The sequence below is a fragment of the Populus nigra genome, chromosome 9 (genome assembly GCF_951802175.1).
Source record: "Populus nigra chromosome 9, ddPopNigr1.1, whole genome shotgun sequence".
NCBI classification, from domain to species: Eukaryota; Viridiplantae; Streptophyta; class Magnoliopsida; order Malpighiales; family Salicaceae; genus Populus; species Populus nigra.
This window is the reverse complement of record NC_084860.1, coordinates 11,094,166-11,118,521: the sequence shown is the minus strand read 5'-3', so window position 1 is coordinate 11,118,521 and position 24,356 is coordinate 11,094,166. Positions and strand designations below refer to the sequence as shown.

General features: G+C 31.3%; 2 protein-coding genes across 2 annotated transcripts; one reads left to right on the top strand and one right to left on the bottom strand.

The window, feature by feature from the left end:
• The first annotated feature begins 10,666 nt into the window (after window positions 1–10,666).
• On the top strand, window positions 10,667–12,652 carry LOC133702952 (uncharacterized). Its single transcript, XM_062127299.1, is given in 5 exon segments — window positions 10,667–11,139; window positions 11,715–11,933; window positions 12,199–12,224; window positions 12,302–12,356; window positions 12,358–12,652. Coding segments are annotated over 5 exon segments (717 nt in total). The 5' UTR covers window positions 10,667–10,767; the 3' UTR covers window positions 12,403–12,652.
• An 8,952-nt stretch (window positions 12,653–21,604) lies between these two features.
• LOC133703430 (uncharacterized) lies at window positions 21,605–24,356 on the bottom strand. Its single transcript, XM_062127922.1, has one exon. It carries the CDS (start codon window positions 24,075–24,077, stop codon window positions 21,744–21,746), a length of 2,334 nt encoding a protein of 777 aa, XP_061983906.1. The 5' UTR covers window positions 24,078–24,356; the 3' UTR covers window positions 21,605–21,743.

Sequence of the window (24,356 nt, the reverse complement as noted above, 5' to 3'; positions counted from 1 at the left end):
TGTTGATTTTGGCTATAAACAACTCCTAGTTTTATGAGTGCTTTAGAAAATTTAGTTTTTATTGAAATTCTAAAAAAATTATAGCCATTTTTCATTTATATAGATGATTTTTCATTAAAAATATTATGTTATACTCCATTTGGTAAACCAAAATATAGAAATCATTAAGACCACCACTCACCTTTTATCATGTTATAGCTAACACCTGTTTCATCATAGGAATAAATAGGAAATAATAAATTTCAAGTGTTATCGAGAATGTTATATGACTTAGTTTTTCATTTGAACCTAGATCTTAGGATCTTCAATTGACAAGATATGGCTACCATTATTACACTCTTTAATCTTTAAAAGCTTTAAGCTCATTCTCTTTGTTGAGTTATACACAAATCCTCTTGACAAACCTTTGGTTACTAGATTCTCAATATTTTCCTTTGACTCAACATAGTCAATGAGAATAATTATGTTTGAGAGAAAGAGTTTGATGATATTATGTCTATGATGTATCTAGACCTATCATTATACATACTCATTTGTTCATTCCCAATTATAGACTAATTGTTTAATGGACACAAATTTCTAAAAATAGTTTTAGCCAGCATGGAATATCCTCTAAGAAATTTTAAAGTCACTCGACTTCCTCTCCAACTTTTTCAAAAGAAATGAATTATGATTCCATTATAGATCTTGCTATATACATTTTCTTACATTATGTCAATAACACTACTTCTCTATTGAGTATAAAAACATATCCACTGGTGGATTTTGAATCCTTAGTGTCGGATATCCAATTGGCATCACTATACCCTTCTAGTATCGTTGGGTAATCAATATAGTATAGTCTATAGTCCAAAGTATATCTCAAATATTTGAGTACTTCTTTTTATTGCTTTTCAATGTTCCATACTCGAATTACTAGTAAATCTACTCAATTTGCTAACTAAGTACATAATATCAGGCCTTGTGTGGTTCATAACATACATCAAACTCTTAATTATTCAAGAATATTCTAATTGATTTATTTCCTTACCTTTATTTTTTGATATATTCAAACTTTCATTGGTGTTTTTACAATATCATTGTCACCTTTAGAAAAAATATCAAGAATGTTTCTCAACATAATGAGATTGGGACAATACAAATCCATTAGATGTCCTGCAAAACTTTATTCCTAGTATGACATCTGCAACACCCGAAGCTTTCATGTCATACTTACTAGTTAATATTTTTTTAGTATACTTGATCATAAAACCATTGCTAACAAAGATAAGCATATCATTCATATAGAGACAGACAATAATGTAGCCTTTATCTATGGCTTTTTATATAAACACATTTATCTACTTCGTTGATTTTGGACTCATTTGACTTGTCAAATTTTTCATGCCATTTTTTTATTTCTTGTTTCAAACTATATAATAGTTTGACAAATTTACAAACTTTCTTTTCTTGTTAATTGATAACAAACCTCTCACGTTGTTCCATGTATTCCACTTCTTAAGGGTCACCATTTAATAAAGTTGTTTTTATATCCATTTGATGTATTTCAAACTTGTTAATAGTTGTAATGATTATTAACACTTATATAGAAGTTATTCTTGACACAATCAAATATGTTTTAAAATAGTCCACACATTCTTGTTATTTGAATCATTTAATAAGTCTTGCTTTGTATTTGTTAATAGTTCCATCTGCTTTCATCTTCCTTTTGAAGATCAATTTATGGCCTAGTGATTTACTTCCAAGTGGAATATCCACTAGTTCTTATTTATGAAAATTCTTAATGGATTCAATTTTAATATTGATTGTCTTCTAAAAAGAAGCTTTTAAACAGGATATTACCTTCGAATAGGTCTGAGATTCATTTTTTAACAAGTATGTTAGAAAATTAATACCAAACATTTTGGTTATTTTTTCCTTTTACTTATTTTAGGTTTAATTTCATCATCTTTTGATTAAAGATGATCACTTGAACTATTTTTAATCGTTCTCCTAAATGAAATTTTTTTTTTTTGCTTCCTTCAATGAAACATATCTTTAAGAATTGTAGTATTTCTTGATTTCATTATAGTATTGGAATGAGTATTCCAAATACTTGACTTATGTACAAAAAATCAATTTTATCTACTATTATAAGCATTATCGATAAAAACACAATCTACAATTTTTATCTTGATCTTTTTATTATCAAGCACTGTCATCTTTGCAAGACACCTCTGCACTTTAAGGTATTTGTAGAAGGTTTTCTACCTTATCAAAATTCATAAGGTGTTTTTTCTAACTTTTTTATAGGGTACCTTGTTAAATATATAATTGGGAGTCAAAATTGCCTCCCTCTACAAGTTTTGAGGTGCTCCTAAACTTATCAATATAACATTCATTATTTTTTAAATGTTTGATTCTTACATCCTGCATTGTCATTTTATTATGCTGAATAAGGAGTAGTGGTTTTATGGATAATACCATTTTAGAAACAAAATTCACCAAATAAAACTTTATAATCTCTAGCTCCATCACATTTAATTACCTTTAATTTATTATTAAAATAATTTTTAACTTTATTCATGTAATGTTTAAATATTTCAAGATTTTCATCTTTGCTCCTAAATAAATAGTTATAACAATATCTTATGTGCAATAATCTATAAAAGTAATATGGTATTTCATTCCACTCTAATTTACGCTATTTTTTAATCACCAATGTCAAAGTAAATTAAACTTAGAGGTTCATTATTTATTTCAATTGTTTGAAATAAAGGTTTGGAGAATTTTAATTCTACACAAACTTCACACTTATAATTTTTCTAAAAAATTATATTTGGTAATAATTCAAGTTTAATTAACCTTTGTGTAGAATTATTTTTCATATGTCATAACCTATCATGTCACACATCTTATATAAGGCTCAAATAAATAAGAAGAATGTTCTTATCATCATCATCATCATCATCATTGGTTACAATGGTCATTACATTCATTTTAAAAAGGCTATCAAGAAAATACCCTTTTTCCTGTAAAAATTCTACTCATAGCGAGTATATATCACTCTCAGACAACATCTTAAAACCATTTTTACTTAATAATAAGCCAAACATTAAATTCTTTTTATTATCAACAATATGAAGTACATTGTGACGATAGAAGCTTTTCAGAAGTCATTTTTTTTAGGACCCAAACATAGTAAATTCAAAGTAATATTAGCATTCTCTCCCAATTGATAAACATGGTATATGAATTACAACCATTAACAGTTAACGAGAAATGTGTAATGAAATTAAGTATTTCAAGATATAAGAATAATTAAATAGTTCATACATATGTTCTGAACCACGTGAAAAATTGTTCATCTTATAATCAAAATATTTTAGATTCAATCAGTTGTGAGTTTTGGGATAGTAAAAACTAACGATGTTGCCTACGAGGAAATATTTAATATATCAGTTTATGATAGTATAAGAAATAAATTGTTCAAAAGTAACATGTTAATTATTATATTTAGTGAATAAAAGATCTCAGTTCATGGCAGTTAAATAGTACATAATTATATGCATATCTAAATTTAATTTTTGTCAAGTATCTTCCACTCATAACATTTTTTGGTACAGGTCATGCAAGATGGGAAAATATTGACAAGTTGCCACTCGAAAGCATTTCCCTACCATTGTCATACCTTGAACATGGTTGATTCTTATTCTTAAGTAAGGCTCTAAATAGTATGAGATAAATGTAGAGATCTCTTCAGTAATATAAGTCTCGCATATCGAAGCCTCAACATGCGCCTTATTTTTTACTTTTCTCTTAAGGTTAAACAAGTATCTACATAGAATTAAATAAATGTTTTGAATTGTTTTAAAAAAAGACAATAGAAATTTAATTATGATGCATCTGTAATCCATAACCTCTCGAATGGATATATTCATCTATACTGGACTAGGCCTCTAACTTTTGTCTTAAATAGTAAATGTATAAGTAAATGCTCTATTGAGGAAAACACAAACTCTTAAGTTATTGGTAAATAAGTAACTGTGCATTCTTATTTAAGGCAAAGTTGGCTTTAGGCTTTGCGACGTGTGACCTATCATAAACCAACTTCATGTTTTTATGGTGACAAAACAAAGATATATGCATTCTAGCCTTCATGTTATGCTTTGTCTTTCCTTTCACATCTATAATCATGTTAAAAATATTTTCAAACATGTTCTTTTCAATGTGCATGACATCAAGGTTATTGCGAATGAGATTAGTCTTCAATAAGAAAGCTCTCAAAAAGCACTTTGTTTTACCCAATTATGGGTCACACCAAAACCAGAGAATTTATGCTTACCGAATTGAAAACTAAACACAATGTCATCGTACTGCAACACCACATTATATAATTTTTCACTCGATAGTAATGGCGGTGCAATATCCTTTTCATCTCTACTAATAAAAAAGTTTTTTTGTACTTGTGATCCGTGTGCAAGAACCACCAATGGCAATAAAAAAAAGACATTTTACCACAATTTTCTAACATAAAGGCCTTGTTATTTTCCATATAGCATGGACATGCTAATTTTTCATGCGTGCTTCAAACAAAAACCATTTTATATGCAGGAAAATCATTGATAGTCCACATCAAAGATGTCTTCATTTAAAAATTTTGTTTCCTCGAGACATCATAAGTCAAAGTCCTAGATGACCACAACTATTTCAATTCATCAATCAACGGTCGAAGATAAACATCTATATTTCAAACCGGACCTTTTTTAGAACCACGTATGATCATAGATAAAAACATGAACTTCAACCTTATACACATCCATAATAGAAAGTTGTAAATTATAAGTATCACATGCCAATAAGAATAGGGAGCAGCAAATGACCTTAATGGATTGAATTTATCTGTACATAATCCAAGACATATGTTCCTTATTTCCATTGAAAACTTAGGATGCGCCCTATTAAAAATTTCCAGGCTTCACCATCAAATGGTTGCACCATAACTCTATTCATTGTATCATGTGAATGATACCATATCATGTGTTTAGTAGTCTTTGGAGACACAAATAACCTTTATAGTCTATAAGTAATTGGGAAGTATCTAAGTTTTTTTATATGCAACAAAAGTCTTACCAATTCTGGGTTTATAATGAGCATGCTCACATATTATGCACTCTGTCAACTCTATATTTTCAAGGTAGTACAACATGCAAGAGTTTAGATACGTGTTAATTTTTTGGTATCCTAGGCCGAGGGGTTTCAGATTTAGCAGCATATAAGTTCTCTTTTAGCTTATTCCCTTCAAGTAAAATGTTTTTTGCTCATTCGATAATTTTATCGTAACCAGCCTCACTCAACCCATGATCTAACTTGATGGTAAACACATGTGCAACAACCGATAGTTTATTATGATTTGTGCACTCATCCCCTAATAGTTCATCGGAGTCTTTCAAAAGATAAAAAAAATCTGGTTGCGTCTGCATTTGATTCTTCATCTATGATTGGACATTCACCTACATAACTTTAATTCATTCTCATCGCATTCATAACCATATTTCTATAAGGATTATTATTATCATCTACAACTCCATGCACATTGCTAGAACTAGAAGTTAACCCAACCATCTTTTCTACCATGGTCTCATAAGGAACATATGATTCTTCATGTACAAACCAACACAAGTGTTTCTTCAAGAATCTTTTTTGTAAAAGATGCATCGTTACAACATCTAGATTGAGAAAAGTTTTAATTTTACATCTCTTACATGGACATCTACTACCTCCTCCACTAATATTTCTTGGATTAGATAATGTGTAATTAATAAAACCCTCAACCCCATTATAATAATGCATTATACACAACCTTTCGGGTGAATACCAATACATCCATAAATGATCATTCATTACTTATATCAAACATATATAGAATATTGATGATAACATATATTAATTGATTATGTAAACTAAATAAATTAGCCAACATTAGTTCAATTCAAACTTATTCAATCTATTTTAATAGTAGTCTTAAATCATTATCAATTATCTATATAAATTTAAATTCCTATATATTTATCAAAATTTTCCACTCGACAATAAAATTGACAAAATATAAGTTTTCTCTTTGATTTCAAAAATGGTGTTGTTATTAGGGCGACCTGCTCATTGTGTAAAAAATATCTATGATTTTTCATGAATGGACTGTGTTCGGGTGACGTACTCGTAGTATATGTTCGGGTTCCCTATTCTTGGTATGTGTTCGGGTGACCTGTTTGTGGTTTATATTTGGGTGACCTGTACATGATCGGTATTCGGGTGATTTGTATATGATCTGTGTTCAGGTGACCTGCCTATTGTAAAAAATACCTTATTTTTCATAAACAGTTTGTGTTTGGGTGACCTGTTTAATCGAATATAAAGGAGAGAATTGAGACCCTGAAAGAGAAAATGGACATCTTTGTTTATAGTATAGGTAAAGTTGAAACTTCAACATCTCATAATCATTACATAAAATGTTTTCATTGTTTGAGAGTTGGTTAAGTTGCTTTGCAGTTTCCAAACAAGCGACTTGTGGTTATAAAAGCTAATGGTAAGGTTCTAAATGATAGGGAGGTTAGTGATAAAAAAGAAATGCCCTGCTTAAGGATGTTAGTGATTATTGTATTGAGTATCCGATTGAAAAGGAGATATTTGTAGTTAAACGAGAATTAAATGTGCAAGTTAAGGTGGGAAATTTGAAGAAGCAACAAGAGAACATCATCCATACAAGGTGTCATGTCAAAATAAGGTATATAGTATGATCATTGATAGTGAGAGTTGCACTAATATGACTAATATTAATTTGGTGGATAAATTGGACTTGCATACTACAAAACACCTTATTCCATATAAATTGTAGTAATTGAATGATTGTGAAGAGGTAAAAGTGCTTAAACAGGTTTTAGTTGCGTAAATATCAAAATGTTTAGCTTTAATTAATGAAGGATTATTTGCGTTAATGAAATTGAATTTGTTTAGATTGTTAGTTTATACAAATTAGATAAAGAATTAGTCAAATTTATGTTATATGATATGGTGTGATTATTTCTGCAATTTGTTAGGGTTTAGAAACATCCAGGTTAATTTACTGCAATTAGTGGCATATTGTTCTTTCTGAATACATCATTATGATTCCATATTCCATGGTTAATCCCTCTAAACCTTTTGTTTGGCATGATCTGGTTTAGAATTTAGTTTCAATTTCTGTGTTCTTCGATGTGTTTTTCGTGTTCTTAATGAAATTCAAGTGAAAATCCCATTTGACCATTGTTTTTTTTTTTTTTCATTTCTGAGTTTGGGTCTTGTTTTTGGGTTAGGAAGCCCAAGCTCACACGATTGGGTTGAGCTTGACAATTTTTTAAGAGCATGTTTGGCATGTCAAAAATTTTCAGAAGGAAAAATGCAGTTTTTTTCTTTAAAACATGTTTGTCAAATGCGACTTTAAAGCAATTTTTAAGCCTATAACTTTTAGCTAAAAGCGTGTTTGGCAAACACGCCCTACTAATTTTCCAACATTGTTTCTTTTCTTTTTTCAATGTTTTGCCAAACACAACCCTTGTTTTTTTAATTAATTCAATTGTATGCCTTTAAAGGACCTATTTGAAAGGAAAAAAAATATGTCTCTTATATTTTTCTTTTTATTATTTAATATTTGCGATTGTGATCTATATGCGAAGCATTTTTTGGTATTAAATAAATTTGTTTCCTTCCTAAAAAAATAAAATAAAATCTTTCTTTCAAAAAAACACATTTAAATATTTTAAATTGCATATAGCCAAGTCTCTCAAATAAAAATCATATTTGCATTAAAAAAAATACATGGCATGATTTAGCATTTTTAAATTACAGAAGATTCGAGAGAAAAAAATTCTTGCATTTTGAATTTAATAACAAGTTTATTAAATGAAACGACATAAAATTAATAAATTATTAGATTGAATATTAGTTATATTTTTAAAGGACATTGGGTTACTTTAATATGTTATTTTTACTTCTTTATAGAAATAATTTATACCTCTTATAAATTGTATCAATATCAAAATAGACTCCTTAGTAAAATGGTAAATTAAAATTTTCATTTATGTCTATATCTTTAATATTTATCTCACATTTATTAGAAATGAAATTTTTTTGTCAAAACCTTTTTCTAAACTAATTACTCATTTTAATATAGATTAAACTTTTTTCAAAAAAGTATTTTTTCTGTATTTTTTTAGTGTGAAACAATCACTAAAATATAAGTTGATATAAAATATTTTTCAATCAACCCATGGAGATGTCAATTTAGAGAAAAATATTTTAACCTCATGAAAAAAAAAATATATATTTTTCTTAACGCTATTAACTCATGATATTCACCACTATTATCACCTAGCCACCACCACTATTATTATTATCATTTTTCAATCATCACAGCCATAGCCACCATCTTATAATTAATTTAACTATCATTTTATCATCATCTCATTACAACCATGACAACTACCATATACATCCAACCACCAGCAACTCATCACTTCTTGCCACTATTTTATTATGAATATAATTATTATTTTATCATCATCCTACCATAAATGAAAAATCCTTTATATTTGAAAAAATTAATTGTATAGAATTATTTTTAATAGTTTTAAAATTATTCATAAAAGTTAGTTAATTATTTTCTTATAATAAAATAAAATAAAAATTTTAATTGTAAAGAGTTTTTTAAAGCAATATATAATATTTTTTTAATTATTCATAAAAGTTAGTTAATTATTTTTATGCAATTAACAAATTTTGTATAAATAACATTTAGAAAATACTAATATTTTTATATTACTACACATAAAATGCATGTGCCAAAAATAATAGTCATTAAAAGGGATAAAAGGAACTTAAGAGAAGACTAGCCTCGTGCCTGCACTTCGCTACGGCTTAGACATATTTTTTTACCAATTAAATGATCTCAGTGTGGAATCTGATTTAAATAAGATAGGAGTAATTAATTTTCCCACCTTGGAGGACGCTATTTTACTGTAGCTATCATGATCATCTTCTCACTGTTTTCTATTAATAAGTGCTGTATTCATGGTAAATTTCCTTCTTGGTTACTTGGTTTTTTTTGTTTCTATCTTCAAACTGCAATTTCTTTTAATTTGATGCTCGAATGTTCATTTCTTCTTCTTCGGCCCTGATTTTTTTTTCTCTTTAAATTGAGAGATAAAGCTCTTAGAAGGCTGAATTTCGACCACTAAATACTTCAATGTTAGTATCTATGAATTTATATTTGAGAGGGGAACTCAATAGAGGTTGTTTTCACCTTCATTTATGATAGAAAAAATAGATCGAAGCTCGGAAAATTTTTATTCAATTTTAAGTTTTTTGATTGATTGGAAAGTATTTTGTTATTAGAAATAGACCTATAAAGGTTCGTGAGGTGTTTGTTTTTATGTTTTTAGGTGCAAAATAGTTTGAATATGGGTTTTTGAGATCCAAGAACTTGGACCTTGATTTCTCGGTCACTAAAGCCACCTTCAATAATTGAAAAAAATGACATATAAGTGATGCATTGTCTACCAATACAGGTAATGAGTTGACAAAAAAAGTTTTTTTTTAAAACAAATTAGGACAAATGATATGTTATTTTTTTAAATAAAAAAAAAAGATGTTTATGTTTGGGTTTTCAAGCCCAAGCGCACCTGCGTTACGTGTGGGTCAGACACGCATATCTAGCCTATGCTTGCTTGGCTCTTTAATTTTTTTTTTCTCTTTTAGCGTTTTATACTTTAATTCATTTTAAATAATTATTCAATTATGTCATTATTTTTAAATTATATCATTTATGGTAATATTAATAATTGCTTTCCTAATAATTATATTTGAATCTAATATGCATAATGTTCTAAATGTAGATAAAACATCTATGTTCTAGATTTTTTTGTATAAATTTCTTATATAATTTATTTCAAGTTTATTGTAGTTATATTTCTTTTAATATATTCACGTCAGAATTATCAATTTATTATTCTATTATTTTTTTATCAAAACTTTCTTTTAAGATTATGTTAAGTTTTTGTTTAAAAAACTAGACTTCTAATAAAAGAAATTATTTTGGAAAGAGGATTCGATGAAAGAGATACTTTATATATATATATATATATATATATATATATATATATATATATATATATATATTTGAATATTTATTTTAATTACTTATAGTTTTCATGCTATTAACAAACATATTTAAGGAAAGATATAGTTTTGGCTAGACAGATTACATTAAAAAAAAAAAAGAGAGAGAGAATTTATGCCACCAATCATTTTATATATATAATTTAAATTATTATATTTGTGATGAAAATTTATTTTTATTTTCATATAATTTAAATAAGAAATTTTCAAAAAACACCCCACATCACAACATTAAATATTTTTTTGTGTTTTTATATTTTAACATCAGGCTTTAATCTTTAATAAATATTAATAATTTCTTTTTTGATATATTAATTTATATAATTTTTATTTTATTTCAATAAATATACACATTAACTTCTCAATTCTCAATTAAAATGTTTTATGATGTAAGAAAATGTGTTTAAAAATTCTTTACATTATTTTTTTTTTTTAAGTAAAATCTAAAAACTGTGAAGTGCCCTGCAGATATGATGATGTCCAAACTGAAAAGAACCAGTTGAGGATAATGCAAAAGAAAAGATCCCAAATACAAGAAACACACATTTTCCCTCCCATCTCTACAAGACCTCTGAAATGCTGCATTTACAATGCCACAACTTCCACCCTCTATCTCCCCAAATCTTCCCTCTTTCTCACCACCACACTAATCATCATTTATATCCTCTGAAGTTTCTATACAAACCCCCCATTTTCACGCCTTTCACTCTCTCAGCCCTCCCTCGTTCCAGACCAGACCCCCCGCTATGGCTTGCCCAGTTACCAGAACAAGCACCAGAACCGGAAGAAGAAGGTCCCATAGAGATACTGAGGTCTTCTCCTTCCATTTTTGCAACCTCAGATGATCCTTCTTCTATTCAGGTTGCTACTAGTGTTCTCCTAACTGGTGCCATCTCTGTTTTCCTCTTCCGCTCTCTTCGACGCCGTGCTAAGCGTTCTAAAGAGCTGGTATTTTCCTTAACTTTTTTGTTGTTATTGATGTGCTCATACGGAAATTGGAATTAGAAAGGAAGTGAGTTCGGTTGATGGGATTATGTTTCTTTGGCACAATTAAGTGGTTCTCTCCCATAATTCAATTTTGTTTTGTGGTAAATATGTTTCAGTTTGGATTTTTTTTTTGTCTTGTACTCTTTGAGTAATTTACAAATACCCTTTTGATCAGTGGTTTTATTGCTGTTACATTCTTATGGGAATTTGCATATATGTGCTGTTTTAGTGCTGGATTTAAATTTGATGGATTTGCTTTCGTTTTAACTTCCATTGTGAACTTCTGAACCACACTAGTTTTTGGTTTGGTACAATTCTCTTCAATTCATAATGTTTGGGGACTATATTGCTTAATTTTGGAAATTAGTTGAAAGCTAGGCTTTTTTTCCTTTGTTGGTAGCCGTGAAATCTTGTATTCACTCACATGTTATTATGATTCAATTTCAACTCTAAAGAAACTGTTAGATTTTATTTGCTTCATTTTACTTATTTGTGATGAGATTGGAATTTTGAGGGTGTCGATCCTGTATTTTTAGAAATTTAGGTCATCAGGGGCGAAGAAAAGCTTGAAAGAGGAAGCATTAGATAGCTTGAAGACCTTTGGATCAGCTCCAATCGATGTTAAGAAGCCTCCTTCCCCGGTTCAGGCATTTTTAGGTGCAATATCAGCAGGTGTGATCGCACTTATTCTGTATAAGTTCACCACTACTATCGAGGCATCTCTTAACCGCCAGACAGTGTCAGATAATTTCTCGGTTGGTCCCTCAATCTCTCTTTTGCCTTACTTCATTGGATTGTTTTGTACTTGTTGTTCTTAGTTAGCCTTTTTATCCCAAGTGTAACTGGAACCATAAAATTTCAAGCTTGTATGTTCTTGTGCACGGTTTGCCATATGTGAGATCAAACACATTGTTACCACATATTGCAGATTATCGTTATCTGTAAAAAAGATGGTTTGAAAATTGTTACTGTGTCAATAATACACGCTATTTCTCACTCTTTTCGCTTCCTGTGTTTCAGGTGCGGCAAATAACAGTAACTGTTAGGTAGGTCCTGCTACCACTATCCTTTTGCTTTATGATTCAACTTATGCAAGACAGTGACATCTATCTGCTATTTGCAGGACTATTGTGAATGGTTTGTGCTACCTTGCAACATTTGTTTTTGGCATCAATTCTGTTGGTTTGTTCCTTTATTCTGCCCAACTTGCTTTCAACTCTTTAATGGAAGCCGGTACTGACGAAGTAACTGAAAGTAAAACTAGCGGGCAGTCAGGTTCACCAAATTCAACATCTGACAGTGCTACAGATGGTGCTGAATTGACAAGCAGCCAGGGAGATCAAAATCCAGACAATTTACAGCAATGAAAGAGAGAATTACAAGAATAAGTTTCTGTTCTCTTAACTTTTGTGTAATTAAAACACAATCAGCATAATCGATTTTAATCATGCAACTATAATCAATTTTTAGTTCACTTAGCATCTTCATGAACTTTTTCGCTTGCTTTTCAATGCTACCATAACATAGTTTATATCAGCTTCGCAGATGACTTTGCGCCATATTTGTTGTTATTCTATTGACAATTTCTGAAGAGATGTCAGATTTTTTAGGCTAATGAATGAAGCTTCTCAAACTTTCATTTTCCATTTTCCTAAATTTACTAGTTATGAGCTTTTGTTAGAAAGCTGCATAAGGCGTGAGTCAGAAGGATTAAAGGCTACTGCTGATGGTGTGGAAGACTAGTTTGTTGGCGCCTCTAATGAAAGTTGTGCGACTAAGAATTCCATTTGAGGTGAGGGATTGGGAAGGGAGAGAGAAGCTGATTTACAGAGGGGCAGAAGTATGGCGGGAGAATGATTCAGGTCTCAAAAACCAGGAAAGATAATTTAGCCAGGAACAGCATGCAGACATCTGAGTTTAGCAGTAGATAAGTCGCCCATGTTGCAAGTGATGCAAAAATTTAAACAGAAAGCTAGTAACTCCATTTGATGTTTTGGACTGGAAAACCTGCTGAATATAATAGAAAACCTGACATTGCATCTCACCCTACGAGCTACTCTTCTTTATTTTTGTGATCCTTGACAATGGTATTTTGAATTTATGTTAGACTAGCTTATTAGAATTTTTATTTAATTAGTTAATTAAAATTTATTAGATTATGATAGTTAAAAGATGCCTAAAATATAAAGATTAATATATTCAGAATTTAAGTGTGTTGATAAAAGAGTAAATTAATTAATAAATCTTGAGAGATTTGTTCATGTGTTTTATTTTCAATATTTGATTTCAGAACTTATAATCATGAGGAGTAGGCTAATTAGGAGAGAGAAACGCAGTAGGCAGCCTTTTCTACCTTCGATAGTCAAAAACAACACACAACAAAAGAACAAATCAGCAACACGTGTCAGCAGCGGCAAACCTTTTTTTTTTTTTTCAGACAGCAGCAAGTTTCTTCACAAAATAGCAAATGCAAACCTTTGCAGCAGCGATGCTAGTCTATTTTCAAAGAAAACTACTACTTTCATCGAGCAGCAGCAACGAAGAGTTGAAGATTGTCCTCTACACGGCAGAATACCCTCCAAAATAGTATCAAACGCAGAAGAAAAACAGCAGCAGCTTTTAAATTGTACCAGCAACAGCTTCCAAACAGTACCAGCAGCGGCTTCAAACTGTACCAGCAGCAACTTTTAAATTGTACCAGCAACAGCTTCCAAACAGTATCCTTATAGCAGACCTCACCAGCAGCAATCAAGCCTCTCCGAGCACAAAACCAGCATTATGCAGTGAAGATACTGGAATAATAGAATAATCAAGAGAGAATATGTTATCTCAAGTGAATTAAAAAAAATATTTTATTTATTTTTAAATAATATTAATTATAAAATCTTTAATTAAGATGGAATGAGTTTTGAAAATAGTTTTAAAATCTTATCTAAAAAATCAATGATTATAATATTGAGAACTAACATAATTTGACGGAGCATACATGTTACATGTTATAATATTTAAATCGGAATATTTTTTATGAAGGGATAATAAATACATTGAGAAACTAGTTATTAAAAAGTTAAGTCAAATCACTTATGATTTTTCTAATATTTAAGTGATCATAACAAATTGTTATACATTATTTTTTATCTTCAAATATAAATCAATCAATTATTGAATTGATAATAAATTAAATTATTTAATTTATTTAATCTTATTTTATTTGGAAATATGATTTATATTTGGACCAATTTATTAGGGAACCTAATAGGTCATACATGTAAGAATCATTGATCATAAATTAAAATGGGATGATTAATCAAGTTTGACTTGGTTGTAAGTAAATTTTTGAAATTGAGGACTAGAATAATACAAAGTATTATAATTCTAGACTTAGAAACAATTAAGTAAGGAATTGATTGAATAAATTTCTAAAATTAGCCTAAAATAATATATGTGATATTATTTAAGGTGTAAATAGATATTTTGCTATTTATAAGGTTTTTAGGTTTCCCTATAAATAGAATGTTATGCCTGTTATTTTCAAATAAAAAAAGATGAGGAAAGTACAGTATATAAATACCTAAAAAATAAAAGAAAAGAGTTAGCACTCTAAAGTATAACAATCTCTCTCTTCTAAAAGAGTTTAGAAAATGTCTCACTAGTGATTCGTGTGAACTATCGTTAGAGGCTGGATATTTGGACAATTTGTAATTTGTGACAACCTAGCCTTGAAATAAATATTCAAAGCCAAAAAGAACATATGATTTTTAGGTAATCTTCACATAAACTCTAAACAACTCTAGATTTGTCTAATAGGATCTTTGAGACTCGTGAAAAAATTTAAATTTATTGTTTCTACTATGTGTATGTGTTTCGAAAAACCCAACAGTAATAACAGAGCCTTCATTAGACAATTAGCATTATTGATTACATGTTTTAATTGTTATTGACGTTAATTACAAATTAAATTTATGTGCAACAGCCACCGGCGCCAATTGTCGCTGGTAGAAGGTCACGATAGTGTTAAACTGAGGCAGCACAAGAGCTTCTGCCTTACACTTTCACTAGGTGAAACGGCAGCATTGTGCTGCTGCTGAGGGCTGCCATTAGCATGGGCAGACCACGCCGGCAACAACAGATGCAATAGCAACGCTCCTACAGCAAGAAGAAGATGACAGTGGTAGAATTATTATTATTCCCCTACTATTTAGATTAGGGTTTTTTAGGGGTAGAATTATGAATATACCCCTACAACTTATGCTTAATTATTTCTAGGGTATTATTGGGGCAAAATTACAATTTTCCTCCTCTATGTCTAAAATATTGATTTTTTATTTTAAAATTAAAACCCTAAATTAAATTAATTGTAAAATATTTAACTCAAAATTTTCAAGTTTTGGTTATATCCTAATAGGATTAGGATTTAATTAAAATGTTGAATTAAATAATGTTTAGAAAAATATTTTTTTTCTAAAATAAAGAGAGTTTTTAAGCTAAAATATTTTTATTTAATTAATCCTAAAATAGTTTAGGATATTAATAAGAATTTTAATATGATTAATTTTCTTATTAAATTTTGATAAATGGTTTTTCAATTATAAAATTTATATTAAATAAAATTTATCAAGTTTGTAAAATTATCAAATTGGATTTGATTTCATATTTCTAAGTATTAGAAACTTTATTTTAAAAATTACACATAAAGTCAATAATTAGAATTGAAGTAGGAATATATTTATTTATGCATATTAATGTGTTATTATGCATGATGGATGGTTATGTACATTAAATATCAATGTGATTGTGTTTTTATGGTTGAAGAGTTATAATATTAAATAGGATGTGTGTGTTGTTTTTTTTCTGTTTTTTTTTATTGTAAAATTATTTTCTCATGTAATTCCCCTTGAATGTAACTTGAGATTTCTTAATTAATTATATAAATGTTATATAATTTAGAAATATAGAAATTTAGATAGAAAATTTATTTGTAATCCTGAATGAAAAAAAGAATGGCGGTGAAGGATACAACCATAGTGCTCGCAAAGAACTTATAATAATTTACAGCAGCTACTTAAGTTTTGATCACCTGATTCTCATCGATGGCTCGAGGGAATTAATTTAAATATGTTCATAATCATCCTATTAGAATGTCATGCTATGAGTATATGTTAACATATATTATTGTTAAATATGATATACCGATTATGTCATGAAATGAAATCTAATTAAAATTGATAATAAATCCCTCATTAATATGTTAAGTACATGTTGAGAATATGATTTGTTGCCTTCCGACTTTATATGTACAAAATCAAAGTTCTATTCATGGATAACTTGTTAAGTTACTCAAGGTTACTGTTAATCGAATATGTTTAATGCTATAAAATTAGGTTTTATTTAACTAACTTATATGACTTGAATGAGTTAATTTATAGAGTAGAATTTATATTTGGGGCTATTATAGTTGGTATTAGATCCAGTAAACTTGGATTGAGTATTGATCTGATATTGAAATATGTTTTAGGATGGTCCGAATTAGACATGGAACCTGGACTAATCCATCCCCAGTTCGGGGAATAGAATACAATATACAACATAATGATGACCAAGGGAAGATCTATTGGCAGACACTGCCTCACATGTACCTACAACTTTAGCATACTCCGACAAGGGTGAATCAACGGGGCTCCAGGATGATTATGCTTCTCGATAGCAGAGGTAGCATTGCCTGCAACATCAAATAGATAGGGACATGTAGATAGGCTCCCACTGATAGCGCTGACTATTGGGCCTACATTATATATAGACCCTGCCTTTTTAGGATAGTTAGTGAAAACAGTGGTGATAAGGCTTCCACTACTACACCTAGAGTTAAGAAAGTTGTCACCCCAGTACATTGAATGAAGGGCATGAGGAAAATGGTGTGTGAGAAATATTTAGGAGAGGAAGAAGCTAAGATTACAAGATATTAGCTGAGAAAAGTGGAAAGGGTGATTAATCATATACCAGTACTAGAAAGAGTTGCGAGTTGATTGTGTGACCAATTGTTATCAGAGAGTGTTCATTCTTAGTGAAAGACTAGTGTTTACATGGCAAGATTCAAAGTAGAATTTAAGGAGTTGTATTACCCTTTATATTTATGAGATTTACCATAAAACCTATTTGAAAAAACCAAAAGGCCTATTGGTCCATGGTTCATTTCTCCTTGACCGCAAGGGCAAAGTTGACTTTTTACTATATCTTAGAAAACAAAAGGACCAAAAGTCTTTGTCAACCATTTTAATTATTATTTTTTTTGAAATTAGGTGTCATAAAGTCATTTAACTATTTAAGAATTATGGAAGCGATACACCCCCCCTGTATAGTCATTAAATGACTAGTGAGCCATATAACAAGATCAAGATACCCCTCAAACCAACGCTTATGAATTTATTTATTTTTTTAGAAAAGAAAAGGTGTCCTTACATTATAGCAGTGAATAGAAAAATAAGTTTATGGCTATAGGGAATTTGACTTCTGTTTTAGTTGTGTTTTTATTAGCATTAACTACTTTTTCTCAATTTATTGGTTCACATATTTTTAAATTTATTTTATTAAGAGTAAACAACATCTTTACATTTCTTAGTTAAAAATCACTATACAATAAAACACATATGCAACAATTAAATTTATAGGACATATAATTCTCAATTTATTTTATTAAATATATGCATAAGTTTTTTCAATTCACAATTAAATTTTTTCTTAATGGAAAATAACACATTGATAATACCTATATATTTACTTTTTTAGTTAAAAAAATTGATCTGACCTGTGACAAAACACAGGTCAACCAACTAGTGTTTACTAATTAGTGTGGCATGCATAGTTAATTTAACTAGTTATTTGACATGCGTTTCGTTGTGAGTCAGATAATTGTTTTTTTGAATAAAAAAATGAATATGTTGGCTTTTTTATGAATTTTTTTACCATGAAACAATTCCCAATAATAAGTCAAAATACTTATACGTGCATCTAATTAATTAAATTGATATTTGATAAAAAAAATAACTAAGGTTAAGATATTTGATCTTACAACACAGGTTTTGTACTCAGTTATATTTAATAAATGTATTTCTTAGAATCAACTCTTTATTAATCAAAAGATTATTTGTGCTAATAAAAGGTTTTAAAAAAGTCGTTAATGAAAGTAAATTGAATAAAATTATGGATCTTAACTATAAAACAACTCATTGTTAAATAAAGAAACTAAAAAAAAATGTTGAATGATGAAATTGAAAACAAAATCAATTTAAAAAACTTGTCAAAGTTAATTCAACAAGGAGTGGTAAATAAAAAGAACTGAGATAACTCATGTTATTTTCAGAATTAGTGAAAAATTCTATAGAAAAAAATAAATAAAAATAACAGAGTTTAATTGAATAAATACAAAAGTCTGAAACTGAAAAAAAAAACATGAGCTTAAAAAAAATTTAAAAAAAAAACAAGATAACCCGAGCAAACCTTCTAAACTCGGGTTAATATCTAAAACTCGCAACTCATGAAATCCTAAAATCGGGCTCAATCAAGAAATTAAATTTCAAACCAGTTTAATATTGAAAGATGAAATTAAAAAAAATCAATTTAAAAAAATACCAAAGTGAAAAAAATAACAATCAAAAGAATTGAGATCAAATTAGATAGGAAAAAAAAACATGATGATAAAATTTTAAAAAAATAAAAATTATCTCAAACAAAACAAATAGTAATAAAAGAAATAGAAACTAAATTTGAAATATAAAAAAATAAATTATTCCAATTAAAGAGCTGCTTTGAAATTTTAAAGGAGAATGTGTAAAAATTGATGAGGAGAGACAGATAGAGAAAATTTCAACGCCAAACTGGACGGTCGTAAACCACACACACCACCTCATCATAGCGAGGACGCCGAGACAATTCAAAAGTTGCAATGAAAGGTGATGTTTGGTCACCAAATGACCTCGCATGTTTCACTCGAAAGGCACAAGGGTCACCCTTGCACTGACGTATAGAACACACACATCAACAACCTTTATTTTTAATAATATTTATACATATTAAATTATAAAATTTCCCCTCAACCAACTTGATAATATCAAAGAATCCTCGTTGCATATATAAAAATGCCCCTAAACATAAGTTGTAGAAAATTCCACTTACAAGAGCAAGTAAATCATTTTACTGTTCTTGAAAAATATTAACAAGCTTTGAAAAAATTTGAATCCAAAGATATTACGGTCATTTTTACCATGTATTATAAAAGCAAAAGGATATAATTGCCCCTTTAAATTTGACAATAATAATAAATGGACTGTTGTAAAATTATTAAATTATCCACAATAACACTTACTGTTAACATGCAAATTTATAATGTATTCTTAAGTTTTTTATTACATTTGATTACAGGTCGCCAAACGTGGGGATGCTAATCCATGAAGCCTGATTAATAGCATAATCCAATTGTCAAAATCGACAGCAAGACACAATTATTCCATGTCGATGGGATTAAGACAATAAGATGCAATGATTCAAATTGATCAGATTCAATGATTTCATGTCCTGTCTGTGTTTGTTTGATTATAGCCTAATAGTTGCCAGTTGCCTGCATGTAGCCATCATCAAAGAAATTTGTTACCGTAACATTAAAAGCCAACCAACTCCTGTAATATTCGAATCACATCCATCTACCATGTTGTTTTGTATGAGATAAATAAATATGTTGAAGATAATATTTTCACATATTTCTAAACTAATTTCTTTTTTACTTTTATTTTAAATAATTTCTCTAACATCAGCAAGCCAAGCCTCGTAGTTTTGGGCATAGTTATTAAACTTGAACTAGTCTGGCGGGTCGACACGGGACCCGACAAACCCGGGATCTGGACCGGTTCGAGTTTGTTAAAAGACCGGCTGGTGCAACAACCTGACAAAACCCGGTCGACCCGACAAGTTGATCCATGACCCGGGCGAGACCCGTTTTTTTTTTTCCTTTTCAAATGTGGTTTCTATCCTTCGGCCTCCCTTCTTATTTCATCATCTTCTCTACAATGAGTTGTTAGCAGCAGCAAAGAGGAAAGGAGAGTGAGGGACGCTGTTGTTGGAGGCTGGTCGAAGGAGAGGCTAGTTGGGCTGGTCTCATGTGTCAGTGGGCGACGGTTCTAGTTTGGCCAAGAGAGGGAGGCGGCTGGGGAAGAAGAAGGAGGTGCTCTCTAGTTTTGGCCAAAAAACCAGGGGGATGACTGAGAGAGGGATGAGGGAAGTTGTGGTCGGGGTCTTCATCCCATGCTGCTTGACGGAATGCCTTCTAAAACGAGAGTGAAGAAGAAGGGAAGAGAATGTCTTTTATCTTTCAATTTTCGATAGTCAGTCGCGCATGGCAGCTGCTTTGGCCAAGCTAAAAGAGAAGCTTTGGTTGGTTTTGGGAGAGATAATCTAAAGGCAGGGGGAGCTGCGACTTGTTGTTTTATTTGGTAGAGATAGGGTAAAGTTCAGGTTTTGTGTGTCTTTCCTTTAAAATTTTTAGTTGACCAGTAAATATATTAAATTGCAATATGGGGCATTCCCCATATCTTTTGGAGCTATTTGACTGGAAAATATAGAAACATGTTTTACTAGAAAGAGAAGGTAAATTACAAAGTTGTGAGAATATTAATTTTTTTAGGTGTTGAAGTTGTTGTCAACATCTTTTAAAAGAAAGAAAAAGAAGTGAATTTCCGAGTTGACCCGGGTTAACCCATAAAACCCGAGATCCAATCTCTTGACCGGGTTAACCCCCTATACGGGTTTAATAACTATGGTTTTGGGATGGTGATTATATTACAACACATTATCATAATAGCCTCAATTCAAAAGTGTTATGGAGCGCTAATTTCATTTCCCTGATTTTGGGGTTAAATTTGCTAGCCATAGGCTGGTGAATTATGATAATCATCATTTCACACAAAAAAAAAAAAAAAAAAATGAAGACTTAACTTGGATAGTTAACGGCTATCATTCCCACATGATTATTCAGGTAAGTGAATGCTGCAATAAATAAATTCCTCGTAGACACATAAATGGTGGTGATGGTATAGATAGTCTAATTGTAACCACCGAGCTACAGCAAGATAACCTTCCAAACCCAACATTATTTGCAGTCCCACCCCCTTTATTGCAACCCTTCACCAAATCATCCCTGACATCGTAACCACTTGCTTTAATAATATTTCAAATGCTCTCATGCGACGTTCACTCTATCTTTTATTATTATTATTATTATTAACATGGAAGTTCACATCTTAATTAATTTTATAAATCTTAAAATTAATAATTATATAAATCTTTAATAATCCTAAAATAACTCAAAATGTAATCAGTTCCTCTGGTTGTGCACTCTATCTTCTTTATCTTATAGGAGGGAAAAAAAGAAAAAGTGAGATTGAAAAAAATTGCATCAAATTATCAAAGCAAGATTTACAAGAATGCATAGCAGTAAAAAAGTAAAAAAGCACCACTAGTACTACTCTACTAGTATGAAAAAAACTACAAAAACTACAGTTACCAATACAACATGGACTTCAAAACCCAACCCCAGCCGCTCCGACCCCAAGTGTCGCCGCTGGTCGATGCGGCTCAAGTTTTCTATTCTTCCAGAAACAAGCCTCTGGCGCTAGCTTAGAGGCTGACCTCATTGGCTCAGACTTGCAGCGCGTCAGAACAAACGGCTCATATGCCTTGGCTCCTACCAGCTTCTGCTCTATCATTGTGGACATGGACTCTGTCCCGGCACAACGAGCCGGTGGCTTAGCCGGGTATGAACAAGAGGACCTACGTGGCTGCTGCAAGCAATTGCTGTTATTACCATTATTATACACCTGCGCAGGCTTAATGTCGATGCTAACTCTTTTCTTGGGCTCATCTTTACCGTTGGTTTTGCTGACTGGCCTTGAATGCTCTGGTAACCATCTGGTGAAGTCTGTACTGCAAACCCAGGTTTCCTTGGATACCTCCATTGACAGCTTGGGCTCACACATCATTAACAGCAAGCAATCTGGTAAAAGTGGTTGACTATTATCTCCTTCCCTTGACTTGACACCCGTTTGACCATTTACATGGGTCTTCGGGTCTTCGGGTTCTTCCTCTGCTAGCTCGGTCTCATTCTCGGTGGTCTCTTTCTCTTCCTCCGACTCCTGTACTTGTAATTCAGCTACAGAAAGGGACTCTGGTTCTTGGTCCTGTAAGTCTTGGACAGCAACTTGTAAAGTTTCTTGTTCGAACCGTACAGACACTGAATTCTCCTCAATGTCATCACTCAGCCCTTGCACAACTTGCTCTTGTTCTGCTTGGAATACTCTGTCTTCTTGATTATCCTCCTCATTTTCTTGAACCACCTTGTATTCATTTTCGTTATTCATCAAGGCCGCTGGATCTACAATTTCTTGATCATGTGAAGAAGACTCGTCACTGCATAGACTAACAGTTTCTTGTGTTGAGGATGTTGGCTGCAAGTTCATGATCCCTGGAGTTTCCGATTCCTCTTCTTCCTGTTTCACTAAATTAACTTCTTGTAGAACACCATCGATATTATCATCTGTGCTTCCAATTTCTTGGCTATCTTCTCCAGCTTCCAAAATAGCCAAACTTTCTTCAGTTTCTTGAATAATTTGATAATGCTCTTCAATAGTTTCACAAAAAGCCAACTTATCAGACACAGTCAAATCCTGTTTCTGCTCAATTATAATTTCTTGCTCAACTTTTATTTCCTCTTCTTGACTTGCCTTAACTTCACTTTTATTTTCTATATTGATAAACTTGTCTACTTCTGCTCCCAAATTTCTATCCTTTTCACCCTCTTCATTATCTTCTTCCTCGTCTTCTTCATCTTGTGGAGCAGGAGATTCCCAGAACTTATTAGCAAGAGCAGCCATTTTAACAGGATCAGATCTACACCTCATCAACAACAAAGCATTCTTTGGTGGTATACAAATACCTACCCTTGCCTCTTCTTCTTGCAAACCCGCATTTCCTCCTTCAAAAACATGTCCTTCTTCTTTAAATTCAATATCTTCAAAAACATGTCTCCTATAACTCCTCCTCCTGTCATCTCTTTCTTCTTCTACTACTTCTTCTCCAACCACCAACTCTATCTCCTTCCCTTTCCCTTCTCCCTCCTGCACTGCCACTAACCACCTTGCAAACACCGCCCCACAAGAACGACTACCGTTGTTATTAGATCCTGCTGCAGCGGTATTCTCTTCTTTCTCTTTCTCACTTGCCATACATGAAGACCGGCAAGGTAAAAAGCAATTAAACTCAGCCCCAAAAGCCCTTAAAGCTTCACATATTGTCACAGGAAAATGTACCCATCTTTGATTCCTGTGTGACAAACCCTCCTGCTGCTGCTGCTGCTGATTCAAGAACTGATTGTTTATCAAATCATGATGACTGTTGCTCCCTTCAAAAGTATTGCTGTTTTGGTCTACTCTCCTAAAACTTATTTCCCCTCTTCTCTTTGATCTCGTCCTCAGTTTCTTCCCCTGTTTCTTGGTCTTAACTCTCACTTGACCAATGCAAGTAACCTTTGGAGAAGAGGGTTCTGGATTCTCAAAAGCACAGCCACGTTTTCTGCCATTAGTAGGGAACATTGGTGAAGCTTGTCCACCTTTCATGCTGCCACTGCTTCTAAGTCTTCTACTGAGAGAGTTAGAGAGAGAGATTTGTGAGGAATCTCTGTGACGGCCAGGGCTGAGAATAGATTTTGAAGAGAGCTTCATGGAGGAAGAAGAGAGGCGTGAGGTGAAACAAATAAAGAGCTCACTGGTGTTGCTGTTGTTGTTACTAGTGCTGCTGCTATTGTTGCTGTTGCTTCGATGGGGTCTGTCTACAAATGTGTCCATGTTTTTTTGTTTCATTTTTCTTGTTGGTTTAGCAATTGATCATTGAGGAGGGCAATAATGCAAGATTTGAAAGCAAAGAGGGAGATATTTTTATTGTTTTTGTGGATGGAGAGGGAAAACTCTGATCCCTTGCGAAATAATGGTGGTCTTTGTTTGGTTGTATTATGTGTGGTTTGCACAGAGAGCTGCTCGACAGTACAGATAGACGCAGGTGGATCGACAGGGAGGGAGAGAGAGAGAGAGAGATGGGAAATGGAGGAGGTTTGCTACAACGAAAGATTTTACATGATAATA

Excerpts from the sequence above, each read along its gene's own strand:
- LOC133703430 (XM_062127922.1), bottom strand. The coding sequence starts at position 24,077 with ATGAAACAAAAAAACATGGACACATTTGTAGACAGACCCCATCGAAGC.